Source organism: Quercus lobata, chromosome 4 (assembly GCF_001633185.2).
Source record: "Quercus lobata isolate SW786 chromosome 4, ValleyOak3.0 Primary Assembly, whole genome shotgun sequence".
Lineage (NCBI taxonomy): Eukaryota > Viridiplantae > Streptophyta > Magnoliopsida > Fagales > Fagaceae > Quercus > Quercus lobata.
The window spans coordinates 5,225,304-5,252,031 of record NC_044907.1 but is presented as its reverse complement, the minus strand read 5'-3'; the positions used below and the strand labels follow the sequence as shown (position 1 = coordinate 5,252,031).

Here is a 26,728-nt window from a genome sequence, read left to right as displayed (position 1 = left end):
TTTAATCTGCTTCCATATGATTCATCATGATGATTTAATTCTCATTAAAAAATTTCCTCATGAATAATCTGCCATCCATAGTATAAAAAGTATATTTCATATATAGTTTTTTTTTTAGAGGTAGTTTCAACTTATGGTATTTGTTTCTAATGATTACATTTTATTTTCAGACTAAGACACCAATTGGTTTTTTGGTGTAGACTGGGATCAAACCCCAAATTTCTTATTTAACAACAAGAAATTTTATTAGTTGAACTCACTGGAACAAACTATTTCATATATAGTTGATCTTTGTTGATTTGGTGCCTCTGCCTCATTAGAAACCATAATTTAAATGGGTGCCCTTTCTATGCCATTATGTTATTTTCCTAGAGAACTAATATTGTCAATACTATTATAAAATTATTTGAGTGCATCTTTGCACCATTTATTCAGTATGGAAACAATTTGCAATTCAGACTGTAGTAACAGTGGTCTTGAAAGGAAGCTTAATGATATTAAATTACTTGTTCGCTAGCCTAGTGTCTCAAAAATTAAATATTACACTCCTTGACATATTTGGATTCAATTATCTCTTAATGTTAGGGATACCATTAATTTTACTACAAAAAAAACTATACTTTTAAATAGAAAACAAAATGCAATTTTGAAATTGAGATTGTAATTTATTTATTAAGTTTATGGTATTACACCATTCAAATAAGTTGTTTAGTTTGCAAGATTTCTGTAATAAAATCAATATATAATACCTTAGCATTTTTCCATTAGTCCACTTGAGTTCAAAATTGCACTCTCCCTTATCATAAAGATTTTCAAAATGAATGTGGAGCATGTGGCATGAAATAGTACTTGGATTTATGGATAACATTTTCGTACTGTACTGCAAACATATGGTGACAATTCAGATATCAACAACCATATGATCCAAATATCACTCCACAAAAAACAAATGAGTTGTATGATTAACATATGAATAGTTTTTTGAATTTGGCTCCATGTTTGTTTGAAAAATAACTCTGGACCGTGAGGGATAGCCTTGCTTTTTATGTACATCTCCAAATCCAGGCCATTGAAATCGAATTAAATGCTAACTCTGTTGTTGGATTGCTAAACAACAGTGATGATTCACCTGCTGACTATGCATCGAAGGTTGATGATTGCAAGAACTTAATGAACCAAATTCTCAGGTGAAGCTGAATCACTGCTATAGGGAAGTCAATGTCTAAGCCGATTTACTTGCAAAAATAGCTGTCCACCTTCAACAAGATTTTGTTATTTAGGACACCTCTTGTCAAATTGTCTTTACTTTTGTTATATGACCTTATTGGTCTTGGTTGTAATCGTTTATGTTTCTATGGCAACATAACTCTTGTGGTTTATTTAACAAATTTCCCTATTACCAAAATAATAATAATAATAATTTTGTTTGCTAAATTCATGGTTTATAATAAAATTTTCCCAAGATTCGTAGTTATAATTATCATAGCTAGTATTGTCCCCAATGCAATTGTCATAGCCAAAAGTGTTACTGTTCTTTTATTAGCTTCTTGAAAATAATTTTCAAGAAAAATATGGGCCTTTGTTCTCTAGAATTTTCACTTCTAAAGAGGAAAAAAAAATTTGTCAAGGTGATATGTTGTAGTTATTAGTATATAACAAAAATGATATCAATCATGAGTCCGATAAAAATAATAGTATATCACGTGAATCACAATTTATCATTTTAATAAATTATATAAAAAAAATCCAAAGAAAAAAAAAGAAAAAGGTCACTAATTAAGTAACGATGATCCTTTAAGAAGAAAATATGGGACTTTTGTTATCTACATCGAAACATCATTCAAAGTCCTCACGTGGATGGGTCAAAACGACAAAACCTCTCATATGCTCAGTGTCCTTGTTTTCCTTTATTTTTTTTCCTATCATTATAAATATATTTGGTGGTGAGGGGACAAAGGCATAAGATTTATTTTTGTATAAAATAGACTTGTTCTAAAAAAATTAATTACTAATAATTAAATAGTTGAAACTTTACATGTCGGTGGACTCAATTAGTAGTTAGGTGTACCACGAATATCCACAAATCTTGCAATTTTTAATACAAGATTGACAATAGTTTAGCTTTGCAGACACAAATCTTGCAATTTTTATTAGTATTATTTTTTATCAAACAATTATTCTAGTAGATCACACAATAGAGTAGATAATTGTCATCTTGTTGTAGATATTTTTTAATTTGATATATTAAACTGAAAACCCTATCTTATAAAAAGAGAAAGGTAACCCTTATAGCTAAATAGGCAATTGGGGTAGTTTGGAAAGGTGTCACTCTCAAGCCTGAAGCAATGTCACTACTCAAAAAAGGTCAATAGTGTATCCTGAGTCAAAAGGCTAATAATGTGTGCACACAGTATTCTTTCTCCGCGTTTCACATTTTACTAAGATGTCAAGATCACTCAAGCAACGTCACTATAAAATAATCCGCTACCACAAATATTCTTTTTATTGTATACCAATTATAACATGTCACTTCAATAGTTATCTTGACTTATTGCTCATTTTTCAATAATTTGAGGGCTAGGAGTGAAGGGATTTGACATTAGGAAACAGAGCTCTTGATATGTTTTTTTGTGTGTTTTCTGTTTTGGTTCTATTAAGAGATGAATAAGGTCATGCATGAATCTAAACTGGCCCAATAACTCTTTTTGGGCCAAACAACTTGGGTCCCCAACTCAGTAAAACTGGTTGTTTATGACTGCTGGAAATAGATGGAAGGTCAAACCACATAACAACCCATTAACAGGAATTTGATTAATGGAATTCAAATTCCTTCACCCTCTTTCTGTAGGCTAGCAAACACTCAATTCCATTCCCTATTTCCAAATCATGTTTTTAATGAGTTAACTGTCAACAACAAAAGACTCTTATTCTGCAAGATATCTTTCAGGATTTTAAATGTCATACAATCTCAATAAAACTCAGAAGGATCAAATAGTCCTATAATAATCTTGTCCTGTCTATGAATGAATGAACACTGCAGTCTATAGTCTATACTTCTTCCAAAAATGCGATCTCCATTGGATGAAGTTCAAGGTTCCAATAAACTATGAAACCTGCTACCATTGAATTAAGCAAATATATCCTCAGTAATAAATGATTGAGATTGTTCTGTATCCATACAATTTTCGGATGGGATTTGAAGTTATTCATAGCGATGCCAACACTTACAGAGAGATTTAGACATCCAACGTAGGTTTCAACAATTGGAATCTGAATAGTACCCCAACCAAAGGTTTCACTTTTGCAGTCCAGCAGAGCTTCAGGAGGTAGGCCACTAGTTTCTGAGCCAAATATGAGATAATCACCTCTTCTGTATGAAAAGTCCTGCAAAAATAGAATTGATGATGTTCAAATCTAAAGACATTCCATTTAATATGAAGCTGAATGATGTAACCCGAGTTACTAAATTGTGTCATGCAAATTTCCAACAAGAAAAAAGAAATCTAAACAAAAAACCCACAATGATTAGATCATTAAAATGTCCCCTGAACATATTTAACGGTGTGCCATTTTGAAAGATATTGAAGTAACATGAATTATCTCGCAAATTCTGCCAGAGTACTAAATATAGAGGAGTGGCTCATGCATCATCGAAATTATGAGGAATGAAAGTACGGACTATAAATTCATGGTAAATCATTTTCACGTGATTGATTAAGAAAATCATATAGAGAATGACATGATAATAGAGAGAAATGTCAAGGTCTGTACTAGTTTCACTACATTTCAGAAAGCTACATGATAATACAAAGGAAGTGTCCTCGTGATGATAACACATCTCACCCATTTCTCCAAAGTTCAGAAGCCAGCTATGAAAGACATGTCAATCTCCATGCATTAACTCCTAAACTTGGGCCACCAACGGCTTCTACAGGCAATTGTTTCTGTACTATTGGCTGTTGATGCCCCTAAGCAAGTGGGAAACCCTTTTATAGATAGCTGTCTTGGCACCAAGGTTGATAGAAAAAATGCAAGCAATAAGTCTATAACCTCAGGGTCCTCAACTTGCCTTAGTTACTTTAGATTTCTAATTTCTTCCTTGAATGAGCTCCAAATGTCTTGGCATTTTGTATCTCTCACTCTCACTATTGCATTGATTAAATATCAACATATAACATGCATTATAGTTATGGCTTTTTCAAACTTATAATTGTAATTTACACAAACCCCCTATTCATTTACATTGCATGCCTTTTTCATTTATGACTCTTACCTTTTATGTTTGATAGGCAAATCCAACTCATGCTATAGTGGGCTGAACCCCAGTGAACTAAACTTCCACCACATTTTTATGAAGAAGGAATGCTATTTGGTCCAACAACCATTGGCATTTATATTTCTATTCGGTTGCATTAAACCTTAAGATCCATAACCCCAATGTCAGTGAAACGGTGATCAACACATACAAATAGTTCAGAGTTCAACTCAGGTTTCTATGAGAAAATCAACATGCCATTTAGGGACTCTAACTGAGTTATTCAAGCTTTCACATCATAAATAAATCTCATTAGAATAATGGAGTGACACAATGCACATTACAAACACATAAAGGTATAGAGCAAAATAGAAAAAGGAAAGTTGGCAACTTACCGAATGAATTGTTGTTCCTCTTTTGGTGAACGCAAGCAACAGCTTTTCCCCATCCTGTATCATAAAGCAGAAAGCTAATGAAAGGTTGCTGAATCTCGTTTTAAAAATTTAAAAATAAATAAAGAACCTGTTGCCTGAAATAGTCTTGAAACTCCATCCATGAGTCATGAACTTTAACAACCACATATCTAATGTTGAGAGTTAGTTGTTGAAAGCAGTAAGTATTAGGACTTGATGATATAAAATATTATGTAAAGCTGTCGTAAAAAAAAACTGGTCTGCAACAAGCCATGAGTGAATCCTGTAAATCAAACAAGTTCAAACTATTGAATCTCAAGTTGGCATGAAAGGCAAGAGTGCAAGGCAAGCATATCCTTCCTAGAAAAAGTAACTTTCCAGGTTGTGAAAAAATTAGCTTAGTACTATTTTATAACCTCAAGGCAGAAAAAAATGGTTATGCTTTTGGTTCGCATACCAATATCAGTTATTTAAAATGCTACAAGTAAATTTTTATATGCGACAGAAAGATTAGCTCAAGTAAATAAAATTCGTAGAAGAAACAACAAATAGAACAGATACTTTTGGATATGGCCAATAATCCAACCCTGCACGCTTTAGCTTCGCATCATCCACCTGAAATCCTAATGGCTGAAGAAGAAAAGAAACGTGTTTAACAAGATTCAGTAGCAACTTTTATTATGAAGGGGCAGTATAAAACAATTTAATCTTCCTGCTTATACAAACAAAAATAATAATGGAAATCAAACTGGCAGTATCTACCCCAACTAGGTGTAGTCCAACAGCTGATGCAGCGCATGTTCTGGCAATACAACCCGTGTTTCCAGGAATCTGCCAATGACAATAGAAATCTCAGTGCCAGCCTTGAGAAAATGAGGTTGTCTGCAACCCAAAAGAAAACATTGAGAAATTATGATTTTGGAGTCACCAAAGTCTGGAATACCCAAAATATTGTTCTCCACGATTTGGAATAATTAATGAGAAGGAAAAGTGACACACCATGGTCTTTCAAACTTTAATTATCTAACCAACAAATTTTTAGTATGGTACTATATATTAAAGTCCCATGTACAGATACACTTGTTAACTCACTTCGTAGTAATTACCAAACTTGAACAGCAGAAGCATTTGCAAGGATCATTCCCTCCTGAGGGCAGAGTCTTTTTAAGCATTCATATGGTAGAGCTTCCCTTGAAACTGCATCTGCAAGCACCTTTGCTCTCTCTTTTCAAAAGAGAAATGTCAAGATTAGAGACAAGAAAGCTGATCTTTAATTGTAATACTAAAAAGGAGAAACAATATTGCCTTATTACCATAATTCTGGTTGAATATGACAACCTGAGCACCTCTGCTTTTAGCACCAAAAGCAAGTGCTCTTCTTGCACCTTCTACTCCAACGAATACAAATGTTTTCCCTGCTATAGGAGAAGTACGTAATGCTTCTCCATTGGCAACTCGTCTCTCAGTCCAGACAAAATAAACATAAGTAATTCTATTTAGACACCACTTGATATAACAGTCTATTCTTTTACCTATACTATCATTATACATGGTCGTCCATCAAGTAATCATCCATTTCAGGTTGCTGGTAATTCTGTTTAAAAACATCAAATTATTAATGGTATTGCAAAACAAACAAGTAGAGGCCATGAAACCTATAACAAACAAAGCAATCAAGTACTCCATTCTCCCCAAAACAATATACATTTATATTCCTGGCCCGAGTAGTACTCAACTTCAAATGATATACAAAGAATTAGAAAGATACATACAGCCATTGTCTAAATAATCAAGAAAGTAACACTTCAATTATCACAGTACCTCTTAATGCATCCTCTATTGCAGTGATAGAAGCCTCACAATCTGTATCAGCTTCCCATCAATAGGCCTCCTGACTATAGTATTTACAGCTCCTGTAGACTAATTGAGAAAGCATACCACAATTTAGAAGCTTATATAAACATGATCCTACAATTAACAAAGCAATAAAAAAAGTAGTGTGCCTTGAAGTTGAAACCCTGAATTATCGTTATTAATGTCTGATATCTAGGCCTCCATAGAAGATTTGTTAATGTCAACTTCTAGATTTTAACAATCCCAATTACTCAGCTAAGTTGTATATATCTAACACACCTTCATTCCAGGTCTTGTGCCATTGTTTGGTGCTCAAGACAGACTTGGATTAGTGGAATTACAGTAATGTAACAAAGGATTATAAGTGGTTTACTTATTTGACATTAAAAATTTTCATTATATATGGCCTGATATTAGGGGTGTACACGGTTCGATTCGGTCGGTTTTGGAGAAACTTTTTGCACCACACCTGTGGGGTGCGGTTTCACCAAATGCTTAACCGCACCTCACTTTTGAAAGATAAAAACCGGTCTACACTAAGTGCGGTTAATCTTAGCGGTTCGGTGCGGTTCGTTCAGTTATATGGGCTGGATTTTTAAAGATTCCTATTCCAAGCTTTGGGCTTTCAAGCCTTAAAAAAATAGTATTCTGAGCCCATTATAATTTCTTTTTAACTTTTAACTAATTCTTTCTTTATCAAGTTTCAACCACAAGAAAGACTACTCCAAACCTGCCACCAGACTCATATCATTCCAAATCAAATACACAATGTATCAAGTCTCAACTATAATTTAACTTAAATTCAACCTGTCAAACTAAACATGTAATTATTAAAAACATTAACACATTAATAAAACTAAACCTGTCACAACATTCCAAATCAAACACAATTATAAAATATCAAGACACAACATTCCAACATGGCAACAACATTAACATTAATATTTCTATTATAGTAATCACATCAAATATAAACAGTAGCACAGCCCCAAGGAGGAGTAGTAATGCAACACTACAAAATAGTCAAGTAGTGCTTGAGAAGCACAATACAAATATCACAATACAAATATACATAATGAATGTTGGACCTGAATATACACTGGTATACTACACAACTACATATTTTTCACAAAAAATGGAGGCAGTCTAGTCTACTAAGACTAATAGTGTTTCATTCAGTGCTTGTGTTGTCATGTGTGCAACTAGTAAACAAAAATAAAGCAGAAAGCAGCAAAGAAGCATCAAGCTAGCAGCCAGCAACCAGCAACAGCCCAAGCAATTCAACCACAAAATTTTTTTGCAATCAGCCAACCTCCAAGTCATCATATACAAAAAACTCCATTCCTACAATGTCAATCCCCAAAAAATAATGATAAGTAGAAAGTAGAAAGCAATACATGAAAATTAACACCATTACAAACAGCAACCAACAAACATAAGCAAATTACATTAAATTTTTAAGTTACCTTAGGTAGCTAAGTCCAAAAAACAACCCCACCTTCCAAATTAGTCTAGAACAAAATCTGTACCCACAGTGGGTTTTGGTGCAAGCTCTAAAAGGGGAAAAAAAAACAAAACAAATTGTATATAAATAATAACTCACAAATAAATAAATAACATAAATACAAGAGAATTTATAAATAATAAAAGCAGAAAAAGATTAGAAAAGAACATAAACACATTACCCGATTCAAGTTCATGGTTTTCCACTTCATCCATTGCCTCTCGTAGGTTAATTGGTTCAGTTGAATCCTTGGACCTCAACCAATTTTGTGTACAAATCAAAGCTTCAACAGTATTGGGAGACAATGAGCTACGGAAAGGATCCAAGACACGACCCCCTGTGCTAAATGCAGATTCTGATGCAACAGTAGAGACAGGAATTGCCAAAACATCACGAGCAACTTGAGAAAGAATCCTATATCTTGAAGAATTCACCCTCCACCAATCAAGAATATCAAAGCCTTCCGTCTCCAGATCTACACTAGCTTCTAACAAGTATCGGTCCAATTCAGATTTGCATTCTACACTATCCTCATCTGCTAAGTGCTGTTTATAAATATTATTGTACCTCTTCATCCTTTCTTCTGCATTACCAAAGCCACTTAACACGGAGGACATGGTAGCAACATCACTACTACCAAACTCATTAGTCCCATTAGCACTAGCACCACATGGGGTCCCCATTGCTCCACTATAGTGCTTAAACAATCTATTCAATGCTTGCCTAACTCTCAATCCTAACTCATCAGCCTTCTCCTTGTCATACCATTGCTTAAACCAAAACCTCACATATTTCAATTTATATCTAGGATCAACCACAGCAGCCACAAACAACATCAGATTTATCCTATCAACACTTCTCCAATACTTATCATACTTCAATTTCATTCTTTGTGCCATACCCTTTAATAAAGGATCACCCCTACCATTACACAATTGATTTAACTGGTCTTGAAGACTAACAAGCTCATGGAAATATACATTAGTAGTCACAAATAAGGAACCAGAAAATCTCAAAGTTGCCTCATAGAACATACCAAGAAACTTTGTAAAAAGTCTTACATTTTCCCAATCTAAAAACCGAGGAGGACCACTAGATGGATCCTCAAAATAACGAAGGAAATGCCCATCATCTTCCTCCATCCTTTCAAATGCAGCCACAAACTTTAGTGCACTTTCTAACATCAAGTAAGTTGAATTCCACCTAGTAGACACATCAAGGCACAACAAACTTTTGCTTTGAATTTTTTCTTTTTCAACACATGCCTTAAACTTCTCAAATCTATTAGGAGAGGATTTCACATACCTCACTACATTTCGAACCTTAACAATTGACTCATTAAGGTCCCTTAGCCCATCTTGCACAATTAAATTCAAAATATGGGCACAACAACGCATATGAAGGAACTCACAACCCAAGAGGCTACCCACCCTATCCTTTGTTTTCCTCCTAAGATATTCTATGGCCACATCATTTGAACTTGCATTATCAACAGTAATTGTAAAAATATAATCAATCCCCCATTGAAGCAAACAAGACTCAACCACCCTACCAATGGTCTCACCCTTATGATCAGGTACTAGGCAGAAATTCAAAATCTTTTTATGATAAACCCAATCAACATCAATATAATGTGCAGTCAAACAATGGTAATTAAGATTTTGGATTGAAGTCCAAGTATCAGTTGTCAAACACACCCTTTGACCAGCCATTAAAACTTTTCTCAAACTCTCCTTCTCCCTAATGTAAACTCTAAGACAATCCCTTGCAACAGTAACCCGAGAGGGAACTTTAAACCTAGGCTCTACCTCTACCATAAAATCAATGAACCCACTATGCTCAACAAACCTAAAAGGTAGTTCATCAACAATTATCATCCTAGCCAAGGCCATCCTTAACCTTTCCACACTAAACTTTCTCAACACCAGCTCATTACCCCCCTCTCCCTCCCCTTTTTTTTTTTTACTTTGGTAACTCAAAGTGGTTTGGCCTTTATCACGCCTATAGGGGTACTTCTTACAACCAGATTTTATATGAGACCACATGGCAGAGGTTCCATTTCTTTTTGGGTGACAATTATAACTCTTTTTACAATAGTTGCACTGGGACTTAGGGTAAAGGGGGTCACAACACTCTATTCTAGAGAAATTGTCCCATATCTTAGAAGGCTCTTTACCACCATTAATAGTAGCTTGTTGAGTTTCTGTTTGTGTTTGAGGGAGTACAGCACCTGATGGTGTAATAGGAGATTGTGTATTCGGTTGATTAGCCTCAGCACATGAATTAAGAGTAGGCTCAATAGAGGGGTGGAAGAAGAAGCACAAGCAGCCATGATCTAATTACATCAATATAAATAACAATCACATATACCTAGTAATTAAGGAATCAACAACAAATAAATCATGCAAGCAACCTTTAACTTAAACACACAGTCATTCTCATACACTAATTTCAATAAAATATTAGTAAACAAAAACTATACAAGCAGCTTACTTAGTGCTAAAATCACAATAAGATAATCAACTAAAATCACAACATATTAACATGATATAATAAACTAAATCACAACAGTATAATTAATCAATAGGATGATCAACAAATAAATTTACAGTCTTTGAACCCTAGAAACAAAATCAAACAACAAACAACATGAGTGAACCTTAAAAAGAAATATTATATATGTATATAAATAAAATCAGAACAGTATGATTAATCAATAGGATGATCAAAAAATAAATTTACAGGTCTTTGAACCCTAGAAACAAAACCATACAACAAACAACATGAGTGAACCTTTAAAAATAAAAAACATTCAAACTAAAAGCAAAATCAAACACAAACATGAAATTTTGACACAACATGGTGAACTAAAATAAAAATAAAAATAAATCCTTAAAAGAAAATCAAACAAAAAAGAAAAAAAAATTATGAACTCAAAACAAGATATAAATAGTATAAGAAAATACCCAGGAACTATTTAAGCCTTCGAGATTTATAAGCTGAATCTTTTAAATTAACTCTGAAATTACAAGAAAATAACCACCAAAAAAAAAAAAAAAAACAAATTAGAATCATCAAGAAACATTTAGTGACCATAAAATAAAACTAAAACAAAATAAGGGTTAGGGTTACCAAAGACAGAACTACATAGTGGCAGAGCCGCCACGATGGAGAACGGAGATGAAAAGGAGATTGACTGTCTCAGGTACTAGGAATTTCATGAGAACTTGAAAGGAAAGCCTTTCTTTTTGACAGAGTGAGACTGAGAATCAGAGATTAGTCTTGACAGTGAGAGTAAAAGCTTGTGTTCTTAAATAGGGGAAGGTTAGGTCGGAGCTTAAGACTAAGAATTTGAGAGGGAAAAACTACTATTTGTTCGGCGGGATTAGGGTATGGAAAAAAAAATTATGTGCCAGAGTGCAAAAGAGAAGAGAAAAATTATGTGCCTGAAAATCTGAGATTGAGAGGGAAATATTACTAATTTTTCGGCGGGATTAGGGTTTGGAAGAAACATTATGTGGCTGACTGAGAGCAAAAAAAGAAGAGAAAAATGGTTAGGTGAGAGTGAGAGCCTGAGATTGGGAGGGAAAAACTATTCTTTGTTCGGCGGGATTAGGGTTTGGAAGAAAAATGGAGGTAGCTGTTTAGCACTCTAGCTGATGAGTGATGACTGAGTTTTGAGTTCTGTCTGAGAAGTAAGAGTGTGGGACTTGAGAAATGCAGAAATCTAAAGAGTAAAGTGGAGAAATGAGAGCAGGAGTAGGAAAGGAGAAGAAAAGACGTGTGTGGCTGAGCTCAGAACAGAAAATAAAAAATATCTTGTACAGTGAGCTTCATCAGTCACTCAAATAGTAACAGGTATTTTTTTAATTTATTTTTTAATATTTTTTTTTTCAAAAAACTGACGGTAATACAATAACTCACACAGTCACAGCATTTTTTTTATTTTTTTAATATTTTTTTTTCAAAAAACTGACAGTAACACGTTAACCTATATAGCCACATCATTTTTTTTAATTTTTTAATATATTTAAAAAAAAAAAAAAAAACTGACGGTAACACATTAATTCATACTGCCACAACCTTTTTTTTTTTTTTTAATATATTTTTTTCAAACAATGCAAGTGGGAGATTGAGTTAGACAAGACCACTTAAAGTCTGATACTGTTCCTCGTTCCTGGCGTTCTTTTTTTTTTTTTTTTTTTTTTTTTTTTAATTCTGACACTAAAACGACGCCATTTTGAACCTGATAGCAAAATTTTAAAACGGTTCCAAAACAGCGTCATTTTGAATCAGATTATAAAAAAGAAAAAGAAAAAAAGAAATGAGACGGCATCGTTCACTCGTTCTAACTAACTTCCTTCTTCTTCCTTTGGATCTCTCAGTTTCACACCAAACTGGAACTCTCTCTGTCTCCCTCTCAATTTCTTTTATTTTAAAACTGATGAATGATTATATATATATATTAATATATTATATATATATGTATAAGTTAAATATATTATATATATGTATAAGTTAAATATATATATATATATATATTGGTTCGGTGCGGTTTCTCTTCGGTTTGCAGATCTTGCTGTCGACCACCGCACCAGCCAACTTCGGTAATGGAAAAAACCTATCGATCATCGCGCCGGGAACCTTCGGTGGAGCTTTCGGCGGTCGGATCGGCGCGGTTTCGGGCGGTTTTGTCGGCGTCGGTGAATTGTTGAACAGGCCTACCTGATATATAGCAAATATATGTAGGGATTGTTGTTAAAGGAACAAAGTCAACAAACCTATAGCAATGTTTTAAAAGTTTTTTTCCTCTTGTTCAGGTAGCAGTTCAAAAAAAAGTGTTTATATTACCAAGTTTACTGACCTTAGCCAGTGGATGGACTTCATCACAACACCCAACTGCAGCTTCTTAATGTGGGATTCCAACACTACAAGTTTCATCGAATAAAGGGAAAAAAACCATACATTAGAGAAAAAAAGCATTGGCATTGTACCAAACAAGCACAGTTTATACATTGGCCAATACAAAAGTGTGCACCATGATATTTGAGAAAGCAAATGCCTAATGTAACAGTTGATACCCACAAACTAAAGAGAATATTGAGCCTGTTATGAATGGAGAACAGGTAGCGTACGTAAATCACAGAAGTATCTTGTGTCCACCAGTCCCACAAGTGGGTGCTCTTCTAACACATTGCGGTCTACCTCATGGGGGTGAAGGTTGATGAGGGGGATGCTCGTTCAATACATCAGTATCTGGCTGTAGAGTGTCAATCCCAACCAGAGATCATAGAGGGCCGGATGAGGATGAGGTAGGTGGGTAATGATGCTCTGTATATAGGCCAGGAGTGGGGATCATTGTCATGGGTTCAGTACGAGGTGGATCTATGGCCAAAGTGGGTGCACTGGATCTGGTGGGTGGGTATGAGGGTGTCTTGGGGTGCATAGGAGGGGTCAAATGAAAATCAAAACCAAGATCAAAACTGGGTTGCGAAGGTGGGGTGGGTGAAAGGACCTCGGGCTGAGGAAATGCGTCTACAATGGGTGGAAGGACCTCAGGCTGAGGAGATGCGTGCGAGATGGGTGCAGGTATCTTAGGACTGGTTATAACCCAAGGGGTTGTTACACGCCGACCACAACCCCTAGCTGCGCTTGTGGTTGGCATGCTATTGCAAGCCCAAGCATTTAGGGGTGGGGATCATTGTCATGGGTTCAGTACAAGGTGGGTCTATGGGCAAAGTGGGTGCACTGGATCTGGTGGGTGGGTATGAGGGTGTCTCGGGGTGCATAGGAGGGGTCAAATGAAAATCAAAACCAAGATCAAAACTGGGTTGCGAAGGTGGGGTGGGTGAAAGGACCTCGGGCTGAGGAAATGCGTCTACAATGGGTGGAAGGACCTCAGGCTGAGGAGATGCGTGCGAGATGGATGCAGGTATCTTAGGACTGGTTATAACCCAAGGGGTTGTTGCACGCCAACCACAACCCCTAGCTGCGCTTGTGGTTGGCATGCTACTGCAAGCCCAAGCATTTAGGGGTGCTACACTTGAGCTTGGGCTTGCAATAGCATGCCAACCACAGCTCGGTGTGCTTAGGGGTGCTGCACTTAAGCTTGGGGTTGCAATAGCTGCTAATTCAGTCTCATGCCCATTGTTTGCCTACCCATTTGCTGCAGGACCACCACCAAGCCCAACCAAGCATTTAGGACGCGCTGGACGTGGTCGTGTCCTGGGCTGCCTACTGGAAGCATCTCCAACAGCGCTAAATGGCTTTCAATCTGAAATAGAGAAAGAACCAATACAATTAGATTTGAGACATTTATGTATCAATTACAGCATGGATAATATGGTACTTGTTAATCTACTCAAATACTCAACTAAGAACTAAAAGTTTTATTAGAATACTATATGTAACAGGAAGTCTTTTTAATTGGATGTCAGTCAGATCAAACTAGATTTGCTGAAGAAAGAAATCAATTGATTCTACATTCATACATGTACTGAAGAAAAAACAATGCACGCAAAAAAATCTAATTTGAACACATTACCATTAAATCTAATTTAGTGTTGTTGCAGTCGACATACTTTCGAGTGATCGGACAGTACCGGCGGTAATAGGCATGATCGCTGGGCATTCACCAATTTGAGGAGGTGCATGGCAAAGTCATTGTTATCGAGTATCCCATGTAAGGATATACGGTGCATGCTCCACCCTCCAATTTTTGTCCACCTTCCCACGCAAGTCTATTCCATGCAATCTATCATCGTACACAACATGGTCGAGCTGCTCTTGCGCCATCCCAAATTGTCGAAGGACACGGTCTGGGTGGTGTGTCTCTACTATGCAAAAACACACAAGTGGCACCCTTGCCGTCCACATATCCCCCCCTGCAACACAGAAGGCAGGAAGGTGGCCTAAGTCTGCCTCATATGGTTGCCACATAATCTATAATAGAAATAAAAAACAATTATCATAACATCTTAAAATGTGAAACAAGGGAGAATACATAAATAAAGGGAAAAACAAAAATTAAAACAGAAGATATGTTAAAGCAATGATTTTAACATATTCTTAAGGAAAATTATACATACGGATCCAATCTTTAGGCAAGAAAAAAACAAAGAAATGAAGTCAATTAAATAAATATGATGAAATTGTTTAGTATTTACTTCTATTATCCCCCCAACATGTTTATCCTGAAACCCTGTTTCTCATTCAGTTTTTATGGGTCCTAATAATGTAAATGTGGTCTAGTTTCAGTGGTTGAGCCATTGGCATAGAATCCTATACATAGAGGTTCTTTTGCAAAGGCAATTACATAGGAACTTTATTATCTAAAATTGATATGAAGGGGGAAGGTCCCTTTTAGCACTGCTAAAGGATGACAGGCACACTAATGAGACAGCAGGTACATTCCAGTAATTGCGAAGCTTGATCATGACCTAAAACTTAAGCGGATACCCTAGGCTCTCAACTTTTGAACGTGTGATAATAATCTTTATTTAGCATAACTAAACAGAATGTTTGTATATTATTCCCTGGTCTGGCTGCATTCTAACTAATTACTTGCGATAGTGGATTAACACCATGCCGGATGGCCTACTCTTTGGGCTTGGCACCCGCACCCATCTACAGTTACGAGCGACTAACATAAGATAAGATAATATCACTTAGTTACTAAGAAGAGTACATTGTATAACACACTGAATATCAGGAAAATGCTTACTTAAATGCAAGTGGAGCTTTTGGCCATGGGCCATAATCACTTCTAGGTGGGGGCTCTATCTTCGAGCACAAGAATGGCAACCTTGCCCATGCCTAATATTGAACCAATTGCAACGCTGCACCAATCTGCGATGTCTCTTTCTAGCTTGCCCAGCACAACTCTCTGTACAACCATGCCAGGCAACCACAACCCCAACTTTACTGTGGTGGATCACGAAGATTCCACAGGAACTCCAAGTGCATCAGATGCAGCCTAACCCTAACTCTTGACTTGTCCATGAAAATCTTATCCTCTAGTAGCGCTAACATATAGCACCGGGCATACTAATGTATCTGAATCTCCATTGCATCATGAGGCAGTGGCTTTGTAATGCGCTCAACAAGGTGGCTGATGAGAATTCTTTGCCCCGCCAAAGTTTTTATGTCATTTATTGGAACTCCAAAACCAAGCAACTCCACGCACAGTTGCCTCCAATCCCCCACAGTAGTCGGCCCAACCAAGACCTCACCGTCTATAGAAAGTCCAAAAATGACCTCCATATCTTGTAGGATGATTGACATCTCACCATGTGGAAGATGGAACGTATGAGTCTCCGGCTGCCATCGCTCAACGAAGGCTGTTATTAAGCCATGATCTATCTCTCTGGAAGGGGTCCTAAACAATCCTTCAAGCCCCACAGCACTGAAGTGGGCCCTAGTCCTACAAAATTAATAAAAATTATAGCGGTTGTTAGAACTAGATATACAACTTTGAAAGAACTTGCTAAAAGTGAAACTTGCTTTGTAAAAATTAAAGCAGTTGTTAGAACTAGATATTTAACCTCGCCATTCCAAATAATTTCTGATCGATGATTTGTTTGCTACGTCAGCAATGAAGTAATTTTTGGACCAGGGCACACGATCTCCAGCTCCTCATCGATCGAAGGCTCCATACTACAAAGAGTGCTACTATGAGATCATACATAGTGGCAGACATACATTATTTGGTGTGAGAGTCATCACAAATCAGGCATTACCACAACACATAATGATTTCACATGAAGATATAAAAAACTAGTTCACAACATAAAAGATTTGAAATATTATAGCTGAACCACCTCTGATGCTCTAAATGAAATGATTTGATAATGGCATAAAAATTAAGAAATGTCTCCTCAAAGTATAAAATGCAATATTATAAAAAAACATGTAACATCAATGGCAAGAAGAGAAACTACAAATGTGCAAAGATTTATGATTTTTATTTTGGATAAATGGGGATGTGCTTTTAAAAAAATAGATAAAATCAATATATAAGTTAAAGAAAACCAAAACAGGAAGAACAAATTAAGTGCGCAACTAGTGGCCTAACTAGACAAGCTTGTGGTGTGTACCACTTTTGAAGCCTACCCCTTCCTTTAATTACAAGCTCAAATTCTCTACTGACAATTTAACTCTACCTGCTATAATAATTTTGTTAGGATTACATGTAAACAAGAAATTCCATTGTTAAAGCAACCTCTAATATGATGTTTGCTTCAATATAACTTAAATTCCAATATGGATCTGTTCACTCCATCCATATTAACCACATAATGAGAAGCCACTGTCATGAACTCTATGTATCTTTTGTATTATTCCCTTTTAATAATATTTCCTTATTACCTATCCAAAAAAAAAAAAAAAAGATTATGGAGATAGGCAGTGGAGAAGTTTAATCTTTGGAATTAAGTGGTGGAAAGTTTTCCTCAAAAAAAAAAAAAAAAAGTGGTGGAAAGAAGTAATTACAAAAAGGTGGGTATTGTATTACTAAACTAGCAAGGACACCTTATGCAAATCATGCATAAGACAAGTTACTTGGAAAAACTTCTTAATGAACGCATGATCTTTAATTCAAGCAACATATCGTGAAGTTTTCTTTCCAAAGACTCTAATATCCATGCATTCATGCAAGGCCAAACTTAGGCCGATTCTGTTGAAGGAGGTTTTGGAAATATTATATTCCTAGGATATGAATGAGTCTGGTAATTAAATGGGGATAGCCATTTGAATAAGCACGAAGCACACCATACATACAAACTTCTAAATCACGAACATTGACATTTAGGCTAAAATATGATTCCAAAATCCTACTTCTGAATTTTTGAAACAATGCAATATATGAGCTAAAAAGAGCCCAAATTTCAAACTAGATTAAATGTCAATCCAATTACAAAAATTCAAATTTACATTCAATAAACATAGAATCAGAAAATTATAAAATAAAAGCAATGATTAAAAAAAAATCAAACTAGATTAAATATCAATATAATCCAGAAATTAACACTTTTTACACTATCGAAATTCACACTAATTTCATAACAACAATTTGAATGCTCAATTTATTTAAAAAAATCATTTTTTTTTATTTACTCATTTTCCAAACAACCACACAGAATAATATACACTCTTCATTGAATGACAAATGATCATTTCCTACCTAAAACCTTTTTCTTTTTTTTCCCTCGAAAACTAAATATGAATCATCAAAACTCAAAAAGATCCTAAATTGAAAAACGAAAAACCCTAGGTAACATCATGAAATTCCAAAATATAAAGTTGGAGAGAGAGAGAGAGGAATCTAAGAAGCAAAAACGACAACATATTGAGTAAAGAGAGAGTACCTTTAGCATGGTGGGTCAAAGGGAGCAGTACAGAGAGAGGAAACTGTTTGAGTGACTGATTTGGGTGTGAAAGTGAGTGATTTTGAAAGTTTCAAACTAAGTGATTTACTCGAGTGAGTGAGTGACTTTGAGAGGGCGGAGCAAAGTTTGGGTGAGTGAGAGTGTTTGACTAAGAGTGTTTCAGTGTGTTTGAACTTTGAGAGTGTGAGTGAGGCGTTTGAATAGGTTGGGTGTTTTTGGTTTATGGTGTGCAGATTTCGAGTCTTATAAACTCGATTTCAACGTGGCTAAATTTGCTCCATGTGGAAAATTTGTCCACATAAGGATATGACAAAAACCAGAAATCGAGCTTTAAAAGCATGAGTTCTACACTAATCTCGAGTTTTAAAAACTCGAGATGTTAATTTGCTAAATTTTTTTCAAACTTGACAATTAACAAAAAAATATTAGATACTTAAGGCTAAATGGAAGAAAAAAAATTCCCCTTTCAATAGCTTAATTAAAAAAAAAAAAATTCATAAAAATAGTATGGACAGGAACAATATAAATATATATATATATATATATATATATATATATAAACCCAAATCGTCTCCTCTCTCCTGTACACTCCACAACCTTCGTCCCCTCTTTGCCTTCTTTCTCCCCATTTCACTTCTCTCACTCTTAACGCCGATGCTATCAGTACCAGTGTTACTTGTAGTAGCTCCACCGTAACTTCTCCTAAAACGACTTCTTCCTCACAACCCATCTACAACTCTCTCTAAACCCTAGCCAGAAGCCTCCCCTCTCCCTCTCTCTCTCTAAAAGCGGCAATGTCAGACAACAACAACAACAACAACAAATTGATTCGATGGGAGTCTTTACCTTCTGAGATTGCAACCGATATCTTCCTACGCTTACCTATCAAATCCATAATCATCTGCACCTCTGTTTCAAAACCATGGAAATCCCAAATCCAAAACCCAACTTTCATCTCCACCCATCTCCACCAATCCCGCAACAAAAACAAAAACCTCCTCGTCTTCAGCCTCTACTCACACACTCACAAAGAATCCTACGCTTTGCACAACGAAGACGATCCCGATTTCACCCAACTCGCCAGGTTTGATTACCCTTTCCACGTTCCATTCCTTCACTCCCCGAACGGCATATACCGTGTGGTCGGCACTTGTAATGGCCTGTTCTGCCTTTCCGATGATAAACTGACATACTCTGATCGTTTATGTCTTTGGAACCCATGTGTTAGAAAGCTAGTTTACCTTCCTTTTCCCAATGTCACCTACGCCACACACGGTGGCTTCGATGCGACTATTGGGTTTGGATTTGATCCCAAAACCAATGACTATAAAGTGGTGAGGCTTGTGACCTTACTAGATAGTTTTGACCTTGAGCATTCTCGAACCGTGGCTGAGATTTACTCACTCTCCACTGGTGAATGGAGAATGCTTGATGCTAGTTTGGTTCCCAAATGTGCTTTGAGTCGTCGTGAGCCACAGGCATTTGTCAATGGGGCTCTGCATTGGGTTGCTTTTAGGAGGGCTGATGATGATGATAACAGCCTTCAACATTTTGTTTTGGTGTTCGATTTGGGCAACGAGGTCTTTCGCGAAATACTTGTGCCAGAACTTCCAGATTATACAAGTAAATTTGTGGGTTTGCTGTCAGTTTCTGTTTCCACATATGGGAATTCCATTGCCTTGTTTCAAAATGGCTATTTTAGCTTGGTAAAGGGGTGTCAAACTGGTGATTTCTACTTGTGGGTCATGGAGGAGTATGGTGTTGCGTCTTCGTGGACAAAAGTTTTGAAAATTGGGGAGGGTATACCAAGGCCTATAGGTTTTAAAAGGAATGGTGAGGAGGTTGTATTGTTGTCATATGATGGGCAACTCGTGTCGTGGGTTCCTTGGAGCAATGAGTTCAAGCATCTTGAGATTATTGGATATGAGGATACTTTTGTTGATTATTATGTTGAGAGTCTAGTTTTGCTCGACAAGGTTGCCAACGGTACAGTTACATACTGAGGAAACTCGGTAAGATGCATCATTTCATGCTTTAGATATGAATATATAATGTTTGATATGGTACTGTTTTTGGTCTGCCTAAGCTTGTGTTTTGCTTGCTCAAACATATTCATATGTGCAACTTATGGCTCATATAGGACTTAAAAAGGTCTTCCCCTAGTGTGTTTGATATGGTGCCTTTGGTTTGGTGTTGCTCTCCAATTGGTTGTTTGGTCTTATTTGATGACCAGCTATTATGGTTAAATACAATTATGTGTGTGTAGTATTTTCTTTTTTGATCAGTAGTTCTGTTCTTGCTGTATTATGGCATATTTTATTAATATTTGTAAATTCCAAGAGTAAATGTAAGTTATAGTTTTCCAAAAATGAGCCTCCAAGTAATGTTTATGTTGATTTATGCTTTTGTCATATTTGGAGCTATCTTTTCCAACCCATTATGTGGCAATTTATAAGACTATTTATTTGTGATTTAAACAAGTCACATCACTCATTAAAAAAGTCGTGACAAACTACATATAGATGGTCTCTTCAATTTTCATGTTTTATCCTCAAGTTTTCTTTCTTTCTTTTTTTTTCTTTTTTTGATAAGTAAGAAGAGAATATTATTAATAAAAGAAAAGCAAGAGAAACACAGAGTTCACGGTAGTGAACAAAGGAAAAAGGAACAAAAAGACAGAAGCAGCTCCTAATCTATTCTAATAGATGAAAGAAAATCCAAAAGGGTAGAACAATCCGTGAAACCCCAACATCGAGACCAATCAAAGAGGGTCTGCTGGCAAAACTCTAATAACTGAACCGCAGTTTTCCCCTCATCCTCAAAAGACCGCTAATTCTGTTCAGTCCAAATAGTCCACATTAAACAGGTTGGAACCAAATCCCAAATATCAGAGCTATGCTTCCCAAGCCAATGATACGAACTAAATAATAAGTCCACAACTGAACCTGGCATGACTCAATCAATCCCAAACAACTGAAGCATAAACATCCACAAAGAATGAGCTATCGGACAAAAAAGTAACAGGTGATCCACAGATTCTACATTGCAACAACACAAACAACAACAATTCGCCAAAGGGCAACCACAAAGTATAAGATTATCTAAAGTAAGAATCTGACCATGGGCAGCTGTCCGCATAAAAAAAGCCACCCTTTTAGGAACCTTAACTTTCCAAATTCCTTTCCAAGGGAAAGTGTAAGGAGCTGCATTTCGAAACTTATGATAAAAAGACCGAGTATCAAACTTCCTACTGCCATTAAGATCCTAACAAAACCTGTCACACCCTCCACCCCTAGGAATTCGGGTTTGGATGAAATGAAGAAGAGAGTAGGAAGCCGCCAACTCCCAATCATTGAATTCCCTATGAAATCTTAAACTCCACACTTTATTATTATCACCCATTGGAGGGCTTAACACATCAGAAATACAAGCCTCCTTATTAGCTGAATACAAAAATAACTGAGGATAAAGAATTTTAAGAGGAACGTCCCCAGTCCACTTATCATGCCAAAAAAGAATGCGAGAACCATCCCCCACCACCAAAGAGAAATGCTTAGCAAAAGTGTCCCACCCTTTGCTAATACTCCACCATAACCCACAACCATGAGCCCTACAACAAGCTCTAGTGCACCAACCCCCTTTTCCCTCCCCATATTTCATGGCAATGACCCTTCGCCACAGATGCGAGGTTTCATGGCCGTACCTCCAAAGTCATTTCCCTAATAGGGCCTGATTAAAAGGTGCCAACTTCTGAATTCCTAAACCACCCAACTCACGCGGTAAACACATCTTTTCCCAAGCCACCAATGGATATTTGAAACTCTTAACTGAAGAACCCAGCAAGAAGTTCCTTTGAATGCGATCCAATCTAGTCGCCATAGCTTTAGGGATGGTAAAAAGGGAAAGGTAATAAGTCGGAAGGCTTGAGAGGATACTCTTCAGCAAGGTGAGTCTACCACCCTTTGACAAATAAAGCCGCTTCCAGCCTGAAAGCTTCTTTTCCATCCTCTCAAGAATCGGATTCCAAATAGAGGCTCTTTTGTACAAAGTACCCAAAGGCATACCCAAGTAAATCATAGGCAAACTGCCCACCTTACACTTAAGGATATTAGCCAAAGACTGAATATTACGCACCTCCCCAATAGGGACAATTTTACTTTTCCCCACATTCACCTTCAAACCAGTAAAAGCTTGAAAACAAGTAAAAACTAGCCTAATAGAAAGAATCTACTCTCTAGAGGCATCACAGAAAAGAATGGTATCATCAGCAAATAAAAGATGAGAAACACGGATACTAGTAGAATTAATAGGACCCACATGAAAACCCTAAATGAAACCACCTTGCTCCGTTTTCTTCAGGATGCGACTTAAAACCTCCATGATTAAAAGAAAGAGAAGGGGAGACAAAGGATCCCCTTGTCTAAGCCCTCTAGAGCTACTAAAGAAACCAGCAGGAAATCCATTAACCAGAACAGAGAAGCGAACGATAGAGACACAAGTCTTTAGCCATCTCCTCCATCTATCCCCAAAGCCCATCCTCTCCAGCAAATAAAACAAAGTGTCCCAATTCACATGATCATATGTTTTCTCAATGTCTAACTTACACACCACCTCCGGAGTACGACATTTCAGTCTACTGTCTAAACATTCATTAGCAATAAGTACTGAATCTAAAATCTGACTGCCACCAACAAAAGAATTTTGTGACTCTGAAATAAGTTTATCCAGCACCCGCCTCAATTTGTTAGTTAAAACCTTAGACAACAGCTTATACACACTGCCCACTAAGCTGATAGGCCTAAAATCTTTGATATTCAAAGCATATTTTTTTTTGGGAATCAGAGCTAGGAAAGAAGCATTCATAGACCGTTCAAACTCTGAGCTCCTATGGAAATGATCAAAGAATGGCATGACATCTATTTCAACTACACTCCAGCATTTTTGAAAAAAAGCCATAGTGAAACCGTCAGAACCGGGAGTTTTATCACCCTCCATCTCTTAAAGAACCTTTACCACTTCCTCCTTAGAAAAATCCCTCTCTAATTCAAGCCGCTCATCCTCCTCAATACTAGCAAACTCTAATCCATCCATAGAAGGGCGCCCAATATCTGACTCAGTGTACAAACTTTGATAAAAATGGACCACCTTAGACCGCACCTCTTCCTCCTCCTCATAGAGGACATTGTCCACCTCTATACCCCGAATATGATTAGTTCTTCTATGGGAGTTTGCAACCCGATTATTGTCCCCCTTCTTCACAAATAAAATCCAGGACTTTTGTCTCCAAGAAATCTCCTCCAAGCAGGCAAGATGAGCAATCTCACCTTAATCTGAATACGATGAGTTTGATCCTCTTGAGAAAGACCTGACAAGTCCTCCCTAGCATCCAAACCCAACAATTCAGATAAAAGACATTTCTTCCTAAAGGCCAGATCCCCAAATTTCTCCTTATTCCACTTTTTCAAGTCCTCTTTAAGAGCTTTTAATTTACAAGCCAGAACAAAGCTAGGAGAACCCGAAAAGCAATACCCATTCCACCATTGCCGAACCCTTTCTACAAAACCCTTTTCTTTCAACCAAATATTCTCAAACTTAAAGGCACTTCGACCTTTATTGACACTACCCGCCACCACCAAAAGAGGGCAATGATCAAAAACAACACGAGGGAGTACCTTTTGAGACATGTTTCCAAAGTGATCTACCCCATCCACCGATGCCAAGGTTCTATCAATTCTTGACATACAAACTAACCCCGAATCTCTAAACCAAGTGAATGAAGCCCCTTCAAGGGGTAAGTCTACAAGGTAATTAGCCTCAATGAAGTCTGAAAAAGCAAACATAACCGGACTAAAAGCCTCACAACCAAATCTCTCACTTGGATACTGAATAGTATTGAAATCCCCAAAAACACACTATGCCGTATTCCACCTGGAGTGTATCCTTGAAAGTTCTTCACACAGAGCACCCCACTGATTATCCTCATTAGGCCCATACACTCTAGAACAAGCCCAAACAAAATCATCTACGACCCCCTTTAGTAAAACATTAACCAAAAACAGACCAACAGCACAATCAACTTTTTCAAAAACTCTCTTATCCTAAACCAGTAACACCCCCCTGCAATATTGACTGCATCTAAAACAACCCAATCTAGGAACGGACTACCCCAAAGGCTTCGAACCACAAAAGAGTTTAAGGAACACAGCTTAGTTTCTTGAAAGCAAACTATATCACATATCCACTCCTTGAGAAGATTTTTACATACCTCTCACTTCTGAGGATTATTTAATCCCCTAACATTCCAAGATAGCAATCGTAAACTCATTTAAAATTGGTAATCGCCCCCGTACCTACTGAGAAGTCTCTGTTCCTCCCCTTAGAAGCTACCCCATCATAATTAATAGAAGAAATCAAACCCTTGAGTTCCCTAAGCCCTTTCTGCTTAGAGTTCACTATACCTTTAGAGGACCCAACACTACCAACATCAACACAGTCTTGTTCAAGAAGACAGAATAGAGCCAGGCATTGATCTTCATGCTTAACAATAGGAAAACCCACAATTCTACAAAAAAATTTCATCCTTAAGTTTTATTAATTTTCACATTACGTTTTTTACTTTTTCTCCACCTTCCTTCCCTGTGGAAAAAAAATGCACTTAAAATGCTAATAACTTTTGGGTAGAAAGGATTATTGGCAGGTATGGTTCCTGTGCATCAATATGCTTATATATTGTTTAAATTTGCTGAAAGGTTAGACTGTTTATTTGTGTTATTGTGTGCAATTGTCTTGCTAATTAAAATGGTGATCTTATAAAACAATTATATGAGTTTAACTAGAAAACTTTTGTTATCTGGTTTATGTGCACAGAATGCCTCATATCTTGTTAGAGCTTGTGATCTCTCTATGGATGATGGATTGGTGAACCCATTATTACACATATTTTATGAAATGCACTTTGATTAATCCAAGTGCAGATTGATAGCCAATGAATACAAGTTCTGTTTAGAAGAACTTGGAGATGATGATGACGATGATAAAATTTGTAGTGTGAGATCTGGCTACAGTATGAATACATGTTATATTTAATTAATGAATCTGAATTTGGAAAAGTTTACTTGAGGAGAGGGAAGAAGTATTGTCACCCTGATTTTCTGGAAGATGTATTAATTCTAACTGAACTCCATTCCTCCATGCTTAGGCTGCCAAAAGTTCATCTCCAAGGGCAGTACCTAGGCTGCTAGCTTGTTTCCAAATGTAGGTAGTTACGACTTAAAATTCAAACTGGCGCTATTCTATATGTTAATATAAATAAAATAAATTTGTTGAGAACAAGTAGAGCATCTATTTATTTGTTTATAAAGAGCCGCTATGTTTTGATTGTATTAAATAATATCATTTCTTAATTAAAATGGTTCACTGTATTATTGTGTTCATATCTCTAATCTCATGTAACTGGTAATAGTTTTTAGTTTGATTGAAGTTAGATAATTATGGTGTCCTTAGTTATGCATTAATTCTTTTCTTAGCCCATTTTGCTTAATGTTGCCTATGCTTTTACAGGAGAGGATCTTAGGGACTTCTTGATGATATTAGAAGAGATTATCTTTTGTCGGATGTCTAGAAAAGAGGAGCTTCCCGTTGTACAAATTTGAAAGAACATTAAATACAAACAAATTTATGAAAGAGAAGCAACTAGCAGTGCTTATCAAGCATATAGTTTTAACTTTGCAAATTCCTTACTTGCCCTTGAATGACTTTGTTATCTAACATAATAGGTGATCAATGAACGTTTGAAGTTTGAACCTTGTTGCCTTTTTTTAAATGGCACAATGCATGATGGAAGAAAGTTTTTACTCTTTAACTATACTAAAGGATAATCAGAAATATCCTATGACAAACAATTTTTGCTTTAGCTACTAGAACAAGTTTTTTAAAGGAATCAAGTTGCAAAAGAACCTTACAAGACAAGCAATGGGATGCTCCTCTTCTTTTTCTTTTATGAAAGAGTGGCTGCGTACCCGAAACCTGCGAAGTCAGTGCCTGTATAGGTTCTAAAGAATTCCTTGATATCATCGACCAGCATGGGAACGTAAATTCCATTATATCCTGTGTGTCTAAAGGCAGGGTTGTGCAGAATAGGACCCTTGCTATGACCTACTAGATTTGAAATGAGTCCAAAAACTTTTGTATTCGCATTCAAGTATTCATGTTTAAGGCTGACTAAAGTTGGCAACCCAAGTACTGATTTTCCTTCCAGAGATCCATACACTAAAAATCCACCAAATTTAGGACCCAATAGTTGGCTTATTAGACCTCT

The 26,728-nt window shown here is 36.5% G+C and overlaps 2 protein-coding genes across 2 annotated transcripts; one reads left to right on the top strand and one right to left on the bottom strand.

The window, feature by feature from the left end:
- Positions 1–2,915: 2,915 nt before the first annotated feature.
- On the bottom strand, positions 2,916–6,088 carry LOC115984356 (putative tRNA (cytidine(34)-2'-O)-methyltransferase). Its single transcript, XM_031107362.1, is given in 8 exon segments — positions 2,916–3,213; positions 3,216–3,384; positions 4,651–4,704; positions 4,778–4,838; positions 5,240–5,298; positions 5,431–5,499; positions 5,761–5,892; positions 5,982–6,088. Coding segments are annotated over 7 exon segments (534 nt in total). The 5' UTR covers positions 5,797–5,892; positions 5,982–6,088; the 3' UTR covers positions 2,916–3,127.
- Positions 6,089–18,990: 12,902 nt separating this feature from the next.
- Positions 18,991–26,275, top strand: LOC115984354 (F-box/kelch-repeat protein At3g06240-like). The gene is made up of 2 exons (XM_031107359.1): positions 18,991–20,423; positions 25,972–26,275. Exon 1 carries the CDS (start codon positions 19,206–19,208, stop codon positions 20,412–20,414), a length of 1,209 nt encoding a protein of 402 aa, XP_030963219.1. The 5' UTR covers positions 18,991–19,205; the 3' UTR covers positions 20,415–20,423; positions 25,972–26,275.
- Positions 26,276–26,728: the final 453 nt, after the last annotated feature.